The sequence below is a fragment of the Abramis brama genome (genome assembly GCF_963993115.1).
Source record: "Abramis brama genome assembly, chromosome: 10".
Classification (NCBI taxonomy): domain Eukaryota; kingdom Metazoa; phylum Chordata; class Actinopteri; order Cypriniformes; family Leuciscidae; genus Abramis; species Abramis brama.
This window is the reverse complement of record NC_139972.1, coordinates 26958830-26971202: the sequence shown is the minus strand read 5'-3', so window position 1 is coordinate 26971202 and position 12373 is coordinate 26958830. Positions and strand designations below refer to the sequence as shown.

General features: G+C 38.0%; 1 protein-coding gene across 2 annotated transcripts in view; it reads right to left on the bottom strand.

The window, feature by feature from the left end:
- The window catches only part of masp1 (MBL associated serine protease 1), a 14492-nt gene extending 13330 nt beyond the window's left edge, over positions 1 to 1162 (bottom strand). For both annotated transcript variants that reach the window (XM_084126643.1, XM_084126644.1), the window contains exon 1: positions 1011 to 1162. In XM_084126643.1, the coding sequence (XP_083982769.1) occupies positions 1011 to 1024 (14 nt within the window). In that variant the 5' untranslated portion in view covers positions 1025 to 1162. The remainder of the gene's footprint in view (positions 1 to 1010) is intronic.
- Between the last annotated feature and the right edge of the window lie 11211 nt (positions 1163 to 12373).

The window sequence follows — 12373 nt, the reverse complement described above, 5'->3', positions numbered from 1 at the left end:
AGAGAAACACACACACAAACACACTGCACAGGTCAAATAGACCTATTCAGTCTGTCCAATGGTTGATACAACACACACACACACACACACACAGACACACACACACACACACACACACACACACAGAGAGAGAAACACACACACAGAAACACACACAAAAACACACACTGCACAGGTCAAATAGACCTATATTCAGTCTGTCCAATGGTTGATACAACACACACAAACACACACACAGACACAGACACACACACACACACACACACACACAGACACACACAAAAACACACACACTGCACAGGTCAAATAGACCTATATTCAGTCTGTCCAATGGTTGATACAACACACACACACACAAACACACACACACACACACACAAACTATTCAGTCTGTCCAATGGTTGATACAACACAGTATCCCACCGGTCACAATTGTGACCGATCATATAACACACTTTTTCACACACTTTTCCATGAAAATTTCTAAAAATTATGATCGATTGTTTCAAAGGGATACTAATGACACATGATTTGGATATTTTTGTGTCTGGGAAAAATTGGGGATTAAACGGGTTAATAGTCGCTCGCGAACAGAAGATGCGTTTGCGTGAAGTGGTAACCATAGCAACAGTACAGGTTTCAGTTCGATTTCGTATGGGACGGTACATCGAAAAAAGATAAGTAGGCTAGCCGGCTAATGTCATTATTTATCACATTTTTATAGGCTATCGCATTATAGCCCATTAAAAACGTATTGTTTATAAGTGTTGACGGCAAAAACAATTCAGTTCCGCGAGACTGCGCCGTTAAATTTACGGACAAAAATTCAGAAGTGTCGACCCCTCTGAAAGAAATCATTTTCACGCGGACTAAATGATCATTTCAAACAGGTTATAATCAGCTATTGTTGAAGATGATCGGAACAGATCGATATTGTTTTGTCAGCATTCGTCTATCTTTGGGCTATATGTTACTGAAGAAGAAAAGTTGAAGTGAAAGAAAGTTCTCACCGTGCAAGCTCCATGACTTCATTTATTTCTCAGTCAGTTGGAAAGGTGCTGCATTCCCGTCTGAAGTCGTTTTCCTACACTCGTCCTATTGCAACAGTTTACAATGAGTGCTAGATCTCCCCCACAGACTGTGTATGTCGGGGCGGGGTGGACGTTGTGTTTTCTCACGCAGATAGTAAGGCTACTTGCACAAAAGAGAAGTTACATTTCAATATAAACAACAACATGTGGATGATGTTTAAACAATGCAAGTATTGCATTAAGAGAAATACACCAGGGCAGGATATATGATATGCATTTCAACAAAAATGTAGGCCTATTTCTCTTAATAGCTAGCTATATGATTTAGTTTTGTTGACAATGTGATAATATGAATGTGAACAGCAAGATTTTAGGTTAAAAAAATATCAGTCTGTCTGCCTGTCTAAGGCAATGTTGCTGATTGAAACTTCATACTTGCTTTGCATTTTCCAATAACTTTCTAACTAAGACCAAACAGGGGCGGATCTACGGGGTGGCAAAGGGTATGCCACCCCTGGCATACAGTCTTGCCATCCCTGTTGCCACCCCATTTATAAATCAGATAATATTTTAAGTATATTTTATGTTCATAGCCTACACGTTGAAGGCCAAGGAGACCCGCACCAAACTCCTCTCAAACAGAAATCGCCGATTTAGAATCTCCTCCCCCTCACAATGGTTTCACCCATCACCAGCACGGCAGCGACCCCCGCGAAATTTCACCAGTGGCAGCAGGGCACAGGGCAGGCTGCACAGTGCATCTGTCTGCAGTATGCAGTGTCTTGCAACCTGACTGGAGAGACTGAGCTGCCCCAGAGCCTCTGAAGGTGAAGTGTAAGTTTGCCAGGTGTCGTTTAAATACACGTTTAACTTAAAGTTACATTTGTAATGAATGTATTGTATGCTAAAGACGATTCAGCATAAGCAAAAACAGCGAGTCTATTACGTTAGCCAAAATCAGCGGTCAAATCGCTCCCTCGTGATTTGTAAGAGCACTCTTCCCTTTGATTAGCCTAATTTTGATTTTAGTAAAGACAAGAACAGCTTAATAAAAAATATAAAATATTGTTTGTATCCATAACGTTTACTGATGGTCGCCGTTACGCCGACGTTACGTTACAACACACAATACAGTGCCAGTTAGGAGATCGATCATTTGATTAGCTAAGCAGTCCTATTAAATCCAGTTCCTCTCAGATATCACAGCAATGAAACCGGGTTACTACTGGGGAAATAACAAATACAATAGGATTAAGTATGGGCGTTAATAGTTGGGAGAAAATATGATGCGTAATAATGAATAGATCTGCATTTGGTCTTAAAGAGGCAGCAGTCTAATAATCCTGCTGACGATTGCTCCATTAATGTGAATCAAATAACAAAAGGCAAAGAGAAAATCAGTCGCAGCTCTTGAATGATATAAGCTTCTATATCCATCTACAATAAACTATGCAGTGTTATTTTAAATCTGACTTTATTAGATGTCTTTTTAGCCCATATTACTCCTGGACAGTAATGTCAGAAGACATTACTGAAATTAAAGCACTGGGTATATAATTTGTATATTTGTTTAATTGTATACTTTTTTTTGTTTGACCATGTGTTTGTACTTTATTTTTGGTGTCCTATGTCTTCTGAATATAAAACACAAAATCCTGCACCCTTCTGCATAACGTAGCCTGTTTTATTTGTTTTGTTAAAGCATTGCTTTTTCTTTTGCTATAAATATTTATTTTACATTTCAAAATATAAAGCAATATTAATTGTGTTCTAAATGATTTTTTTTCCCCCTTTTTTAATATAACAAAAAGAACCGATAAGAATACCATACCGGATCGATATTAAGGAGTATTGGTAAGAGTAGTAATACCGAATGATACCCATTCCTATTGGCAGCAACAAATTAAAAGTTATGGCCAATTTAACTGTGATTAAATTCAGTATACGTCTGCCATATGTTGCCACCCCTCAAAAATTCCTGCCCCCTTCTCGCCACCCCATAAATATTTTTCTAGATCCGCCCCTGAGACCAAAGCTGGAGTACAGACTGTGGTGGTGGGGCCAGTACTTTGAATTTCCCAGGGGCCTTTAGAACCTCAAACTAGGGCTGTGCAATTAATTGAATTTCGATTTCGATTTTTGCTCCCAACGATCACCAAAATAGTATAATCGAGTAAAAACGATTATTTTGCCATGTTCTGTTTTGAAAGAACATTATTATTTTGTCTTGTGTTCTGAATGACACGCGCACGCGCACATCCGCCCCTCCCGATGCCATAAACTCTCTCAGCTTGAATGTTTAAACTGATCAAACTTAAAAAGAAGTGAAAATGATAAACTTTAGTTACAATGCAATGCTGGCCCGATTGTATAAGTGACAATTCCGTCATGTCCCGACTCCTAAACGCGAATGTGTAGTTTCTAGGGGTGTCCATGGTTAACCGATTAACCGATTAACCGTTAAAAATTGCGTAACCGAGTGAAACATTTTGCTCGGTTAAGTGGCGTCAATGGCGTGCATTGAATTTAGTTGTAATACATTTTTGAACCACCAGAGACCGCTAGACCAGTTTTCTAATATGAAGCGGGCAAAGAAAGCGCACGTCCGAGAGTGAAGGCTGTGCGCGAGCCAGAAACAAACATAGTATCCGCGCCACTGATCGCAGCACAATAATATCTGTCTGCAGAGCCGCAGAGCCACAGCTTTACCCCAGCAGTTTTACCCCGCGCATGCGCAGTTTCATCACAACAGTTTTACCCGGACTCCCGGAGAGTCCGTTTACCGTTACATTAACCCATACAATTTGTATTATGCATTTCCTAAACATGTACTTGCTAATCAAACACTTTATATGAACAAACTACTAATCTATAAAACACAATCGGTCTTCCGACCTTTTACTATTGTGTTGATATGCACGAGGGAGAGAGAGCAATACAGCGCTCGTGTTGTTTGAAGGCGGTGAGAGTGCGCGCGCGCGCGGCCGGGGCTCTCTCACAGTTTGTTCTTATGCGCCCTGTCAACTGATCTAAATAATTAGTTGTTACGACGACTTATTTGTTCCCTCGTTTTAATAAATCGTGGACACGTTGAACTAATTCCCTCCCTCATTTTGATTTTACGAATTACAACGTGGCCAAAAACAGTTTGATACTATTAGTGAATGCTAAAGACCTATTTTTTGTGAATTGGTGAATATTTAGGTGAATTATTTCGTGGCCACGAATTAAAAATAATTATTAAACTGTTTTTCTTACCTGTGAAGATAGCTCTTCAGTGAAGGCCGACTATTCTCGTAGCCTACAGCTTTTTATTCCTTTTTTTTTTTTTTTTTGGTGAATTGTTTCGTGGCCACGAAATAATACCTCAGCACGTTTTACAAGACCCTTCTCGATCGCAGCGGCAACGAGCACTTTGATCATTTGATTTAAAAAACAAAACATTTCAGCGTTAGATCGCCTAAAAAAAAACGAACGAATTAAATGAATAGTTAACTGGAGATGTTTTGTTTATTTGTATTGGTATTCGTGCCGCGAGATGTTTCAAAAGTGGTGGGGACAATATCGACCTTAGAAAATAGTGTTGGGGACATGTCCCACCCGCAAATTACGCCTATCTGGGGTTGCGGCGCGCACACTATGGTTAACCGAGTATTAACCGCTAAGGGCCTCGGTTAACGGTTAATGAAAAACTTGAAAACGTGCAGCCCTAGTAGTTTCGACGCTTGCCTTGTCCAGCGCATTTTGAGAGACAGAGAGAGAGAAGACACAGCACCACTGAACACTCACGCAGTTTGTGAAATTGCGTCTTGGAGAAAGTTTTAAAATGATTGATTTAATTTTATAATCTGTGTGGATTCATTTAGGGTACTCATACAATCTACATGCTAAAGTGAATCAATGTTTGTGGGGGAATTTCCCGCATTATAAGTGGTGGACCTGCGGGAATTATTAAAATACTCATTGAAGTATTATATGTTATATATTATTTATTTTAATAGTTTAAAAAGTACAATCAATGTTCAAATTTCGATTTTTTAAGAATTGTTGAAATGTGTCTTTGGTAACACTTTACAATAAGGTTCATTAATTAGCATTAGTTAACTACCTTTGTTAAGATTAACTAATAATGAACAATACTTAATAATTAATATTAATTTCACCATTTACTAATACGTTATTAAAATGAAAGGTTGTATTTGTTAACATTAGTTAATGCACTGTAAACTAACATGAACAAACAATGAACAGCTGTATTTTTATTAACTAACATTAAAAAAGATTAATAAATAGGCTACTGTAACAAATGTATTTCTCATTGTTAGTTCATGTTAGTTAATACATTAACTAATGTTAACTAATTAACATTATTGTAAAGTGTTACCGTGTCTTTTTAATAAATGCAACACGTTCCCAAAGTCATGTGAAATAATCGTGTTACATAATCGTGATTTCAATACTGACCAAAATAATCGTGATTATGATTTTTTCCATAATCGAGCAGCCCTACCTCAAACCAAAGACCCGTGACGATGATGGTCCTTGTGAGACCATGATAATCTGCCCCTAAAACCCAAGTTCTGAGCTCCTTTTCTGTCTACTCGACAGACCATGTGATTTGTCCACAATGTATTTGGGTCTTCAGTACACTTTTAAATCAGAGGTGACATGACATTATAATCATAGCCTATTTCATATAATTTCAAGATGGTTATGCTTGTCAGCCAAAATTACAATAAGTATAACAGCAAAAAGAACATATAAACTATGCCAAGGATTTATTAGGCTACTTCTAAAATCACAATGATTAAAATTCATGTGTGTGTGTGTGTATGTGTGCTGGTTTGATGACCACTAGCTAACACCAGCCTGTCCTTGTTTGAGGTCACCTCTGTGTATGTGTGTATCTACTGCAGATGTTTGATGGGTTATCACTGTTGGTGATTGGAGCTGATTAATGTTTTTGAAACCAGAACTTCTTTAATTCCAGAAAGATCCATTTCCCACTGTTTTCTCTCTCAGTATGAGATAGCAAGAGAGAGGAAGTTGGACTGTTAGAACAAGTGTTATAGTCGACAGGTGGGTAATGAGCTGTGTGTTAGAAAGCCAAGAGTGTGTGAGAAAAAAAAAAAAAAAAAAAGAGCAATGTCTGTTATGAAAGAGGACCCTGTATAGTAACCACCTTTGTGAACTTTGTAAAATTAGATCACTGGGTTGTCTGTTGCATAATGGGTGAAGGTCCAGTCCCAGATCATGGTTGAGTAGCTCAAAATCCAGCATTTATTACTATTTTGCCCTTAAGTAAGGTACTTAACCCCAGGTGCTTTAGGAGGACAGAATTACTGCACTATCACTCCGGTTAAAGAATGTCTTCTCCAAATGGCAGCTGCCACTATAAGATTGCCTTGGGTAAATAAAGTGGATGGGTGACAATGAAGTGGAGTCAATAGAATTGAGTGACGTGCTATTAGCCTTTCGACCTCCAGAGGGGGGTGTTGACCACCTCTGCAGTGCTTCTGCAAGCTGGTGCTCGCTTTTTGCCAGATGATGACATGCTGACTGCTTGCCTCATGAATTTCAATTGGTTTACGTGACTGGACGCTCCAGGAAAGTTAGCCTATCAAGAAATTTCAGCACTGTGAAATTAATATTCATGAGCGAACCGCCAGTCACATTGAAATAACGTTTTCATAGGCTAAATATTTATAAGAAAAGTGTACAATGGTTAAAAAAGGTAACATGTCAAAGTAAGCAAATTAAAAGTTTCAGTTTAAAGTTGGTCAATGCTACAGAACAAGAGTAGGCCCTGCCGATCCTTACAAAACAAAATACAGCCTATCGTCCAATACTGAAAGTTTGAACGAAGTGCAGGTATGATGTCACTTTGTAGGCTAAAACGCGGAAGTAAGCATTCGAGCACTTCCGGTTCCATCATCCCAAAGTCAGTGGGTTTTTTGGAATAGGGTTTTGGTTAAATGGTTGAAATAAGGTACTGTATGTGGGGAACACAAGCTCAAGACACTTTTTATTCTATGACATAAAATACATTAGTATTACCCCACTCGTGATTTTTTTTAAGCTGTTACGTGTCTTAAAAAAAGGCGGTTGCTTGCAAGTGGCTAGTTGGGACTACAGAGGCTGTCGAGGAGATTAAACGTCATCACGCTGAACAGGTAAACTCAGTCCTCTTTTACAGCCTCATTATGCTTATAAGTGTGCTCTAATAAACTATTCTAACTCAAAAGTTCTGGGAAAATGTTTTTGGATAAAAACTGAAAGAGTTGTCGGAAGCTTAGTGATGGTGATGTTGAATTTGTGTGACCGTGGTGTAGTTCGTTTATAGCTTACCTTTAGCTTTTTACTTCTGGCGACTGCATTTAGGCTTCAGAATTCATAAAACTTGTGTTCTTCTGTGATAATTATCTTAAGGACAAAACGTGTCAAAATCATAAACTTTTGTTGATCACAGAGCTTGTTTTTTAACGATAATCCAAAAGCCTATGGGAAAGTCCTGGTTCGAAGGAACCAGTGTGATGCTAACTGTCGTTAAAGAATAAACTGTTCAATAATGAAATTAAACAAACACTGACAGACAGTACGATTCTTACTGTAATTGTTTGAGGTCCCATTTAAAAAGATTTCGGGCCACTACGGCAGGTTTCCACAAGCAGTGCCATTGTACAGGTCAACATGCAGCCCTGCCCCAAATACCCGTCATAGTCAGAAAGTCGACAGTCTGATTGGCTGATTGGCTAACACGTGCGGGTCGCGGTAAGAGCCTGACAGGCAAATGTGATTTCTTAGGGCAGTTTTTTAGTTATAACTCAAGAGAGATATTTTATGCATTTTATTTACATCTGCTTCAAACTACTAGTAATTACAGTATAGTCGCCATGTTAAATTTTTAAAGGCATAGCAACGGATTGTTAACGTTCAAATTAGCTGTGCCTGAATTCCTGTTCTTTCATATTATTTGCTGGTTGCATACTCCATAACCGCAGATGCAATATTGGGCATTGTTCTCATACTGTTTATGTATAATACTCATTTGACATACTGTTTACTATGTGGTTGGGAAGCATGCATATTCGGACACTGGGACTGTCTATAGCTAATAACCTCCAAAATGTTAAATATGCACTTTTAATGAGCATTTATTATTTATTTCCTAAGCTTATATAATTTCCAACTGTGCAAAAGTATGCAGCTCTCTTTCATTTTGTGTATATATTCTTTATCGCTTTCCTGTGGCACCTGGGGCACTTTTAGAAAACTTTATTTCCAAACTCCATTGAAAGCTAATTATTCTTATTACAGTGCTTAAGTTTATTTACATTTAATGAGCTGTGTGTGTGCAGGTCTGGAGGTCTTTAATCTTACCGCATTAAACTGACCCTGTTTGCTTCAGAAGCTTAATACTTTAATCAATAAATATCCAAGATAAATTATTCCACACCAGGCAAACACACACTCGGTAAACAGTTCTGCTCAATATTCTTCTCATTTTGAGTCATGGCTGAAAAGAATCACACATTAGTCACATATTTAAGTCTGTCAAACACTATCAGCCAGATGATCTTTCAGCACAATCTAAATATGTGTGTGTCTCGCCGTGAAAGTACAGGTAAAGTGTTTTCTCATCAACAGCCACAAGAACCTTTTTGTTGTAAAAGATGATAGTTTTGTCTATGGCCATGATGAGAATGCTGGGTTTTTCAATATCTGTTTTCAGGCATTCATTACTGCAGCTTCAGTGACTAAAAATGATGATTGTACAGTACACTACTCACACAAACACACACCGTTCTGGAAGCAATTATTGATAATGTATGAAACATGATGAAATGAAATATGACTTGAGTGGCCAATGTGATTTGTCAGAGTTGGTATGTGTTCTACGCTCCATGTGTTTGTAGGTTTTGATTACGTGTGTGTGTGTGGGTGACTTCAGGGTTAAAGAGCCATTCTATCAGCAGGCTCCTGCAGCAGTGGCTGCATTGTCTAGTTGAATGCCTGAATTAAAGGACTTTGTCTCCTTTGTGAGGGTAATGGCCTCCTTCACACAGACAGCACAACAATGGAGAGCGAACAGAGGAACCCCATCCCTCACTCTCCATCCCCTCCCACCTTTTTCCTCTTCCATCATTTATCTTCCACACCTCTCCTTGTCTGCCTCTTTTTCACCCTTCAAGAGAACATGACATCATCCAACACCTGTTTATGTCTCTTTCTCTCTCTCTCTCTCTTTCAGTCTGTCCTCCTCTGCCTTTATTTGCTTAAGCCTTGTATTATGTTCAAATTCTGGGAATGATTTTTCACCAAAAATTACACCATGAAAATCAACAGCAACAAAATCAAGTAAAGCACTTGTTCTGCGCAGTAGAAGCACGGTGCTAGCAACAACAAGATCATGGGTTCGATTCCCAGCAAAATGAACATGCTTGAACTGATAAAAATGCACACCATCAATGGTGTTTACATTTATTTTAATAAAAGCATCTGTCAAATGCATACATGTAAATAAAATACCAAAACAAAATACATTAAATAAAAACAAATCTTTTTTGGTTCTATGCAGCCTTTAACTATGGGTGAATTGACCTGCAAACATCAGAATAATAATATATTTTTATACACACATTCCACAACTTCACATGCATGTTCATGATCCTAAATGATTTATTTATTTTTATATCAAAACATATTTTAATTGATATTTTGTGATTTTACCAGTATGTCCACCATAGTCCTGAGTTGTATATTTTTGTGAAATAATTGTTTCATTAATTCATGGCCACCATGATTTTACCAAGTAAAACATGTTTTGTTGATCCTGGATCAACATTCCTGTCTGGAAATGTAGTCCTAACCTATCTCCTGAACCTAACCTCACATAACTTCCCCCTAAAATCAGAGGGAAATTACAGGTGAATAACACTGATGTAGAAGCATCTAACCCTGGTTGTAAACCTAAACTTGACATAAACTCTAAACTTGTCCCTCAAATCTGATTGGTTGATTGGAATGTTATTCCAGGATCCACAAAGATGTTGCCCATGGTGAAATCAAGTTCACCTTAATTCATTCATTCATTTGGGTCATTGTTGTCAATTATTTGTTTGTTTGTTCTTTCAATAATAGGTTTATTACTTCAGTCATTGGTTCTTTCAATAATGTCATGTGTTGGTTCTTTTATTAAATTTTTTTCCATGTTCTTTATTTCCACAGCTGCGTTTCAACAGTTTGTTTGCTTGGCAGGATGTCCTTTCTTTTGGTAATATCATTAATTGATGCAGAATAATTAATTCATTCCTTTAGTAAGTCATTAATTAATTGACTTGTTCATTAACTCCTTCAGTGGTTCATTTTAGATTTCTTCCCTTTCAAATGTTGGATATCAACAGATTCTGTTTTCTCTCTTTTTTATCTTGGTTTAGTGTCCCAGTAAAGATGTTCACCTCTATTACCCTCTTCAGCCTTTTTGCTGGATCCCATAATCCTGTCTAGGTCAAGCACAGCAGCGCCAAAATGTATAATCACTTTTCAAGCATAGAGGAAGATAATGATGATAAGTCTGAGGAGAAAGAATATCTGATGATCGCATCCTTGTGCCCCGTTAGATAAAGTCATGAGGTACGTTCGGCCTGATCTCTATCTATCTGCTCCCATAATGCTTTTCAGCATCAATCCCAACCCACTCATCACTGTAGCGATCAGACACAATCATCTTCAGAAAGATCCAGGATAAGCCTCTTGTTGGTCTTTGATTGGCTTTATATACTGAGATTAAATACGTGTGTGTGTGTGTGTGTGTCTGTGTTTGTGTCTGTGTGTGTGCGTTGAACATATGCGTTGAATATGCTTGATGTCATATTCAGGTATTCCACAACAGTCATATAAAATGCTGAAACATTAGAGACAAAATTTATATAGGCTATCAAAAAATATTTTGAAATCTTATCAATTGTGTTCAAGATTTAGCAAATTGTGTGCGTGTTCATTTATACTGTATTGTGTTAGAGAGTGTTGAAGATTTTATTATTTAGAAAATAAGTAATTTAACTGTATTTTTGTACACTATTATCTCCTTTCTGTGTGTCTTTTGATTGACTTTGGATTGACTTTGGAAGCCTGAGAGCTGTGTTGTTGCAGCAGAGAATTCTATTTCAGTAATGTCACATGGTTCAAAACTATTTCTCAAAATACCTATAGAATGTATTGCCCTCATGTATAACCATCTTTGGGGCAAGGAATCAGGTATATATGTAGGAAGCTAGCCACAGAACGGGAGCGTCTTTCTGCAGAAGGGCGTTCAGACTTTGCTTGTGAAATAAAGTCTAAATCTTTCTGGCATCTGAGATCTTTGAGAAGTCATTTCCTCGATTGGCACCCCAACAAGAGGTGGTCCACTGGCTACGTCAATAATTATTTTCAAGAGAGGATATTACTGCAAATAGAGAAGTCATTATTTCAGTAAAACCCCAAAAAATCATCTACATTTTTATTGGTTAAGCACACACCAAAAGCCATTCCTCTTCTCTCTTTATCAGTTAAACACATACTGTGCGGAAATGAGGATCTCCAGCCTGGCGCTTCTGCTGTCTATTACCCACAATGCTTTTCAAGTCAGCTGTGATAATGGATATGCAAATGATATGTAAATACAGCTAATGGACATGCTTCATTTGAACCGAGTTTTGATGTGCTGAGGAAATACCGGACAGGCCAGAGATACTGTAGAGAGCAGATATGAAAGAAAAGCAGATTTATGTCATTATAATAGCATCAATCACAATGCTTTTAGCAGATATTACTGAGTTATGATGATATTCAACGTCATAGAAGCCTATTTTATCCAGCGTTTCCTGCACTACTTTTCAGTAGCATTGAATCTTCGGTGCCACAGCCAAACAAATCCAAAGTGAGTTTGCAGGATGTTTTCAATAGCCTATAATGCAATAAAAAAGATTTTATACCGCAAAATTATTCCAAGAAGCATCATTCCATAGAGTTGTCCTCACGGGCTGCACACTGAAACAAATATAGGCTGCAAATTTCTTTCATAAAACTCTAGATAGGCTGATAGGTCCTTTACTCAGTCTGTTTGCAATCACATCATTTCTTATAGGGCACTGCTGATTGGTTCCTGTTGTATCAGAAGCCAATGAGCTCGGCACTCAACCTTCAAATACTTGGTCAGCATTTGCTGTAGCAGTTGCAGTGCGCTTTCAGAAACCCTCCTCCTTCCCCAGCTCCACCTGTATAGATCTGCTACGGAAAATGAATGTATGCTATATTGTGCAGCAGCAGCATGTCTTACTTGATCACAGCAGCGTGTGAAG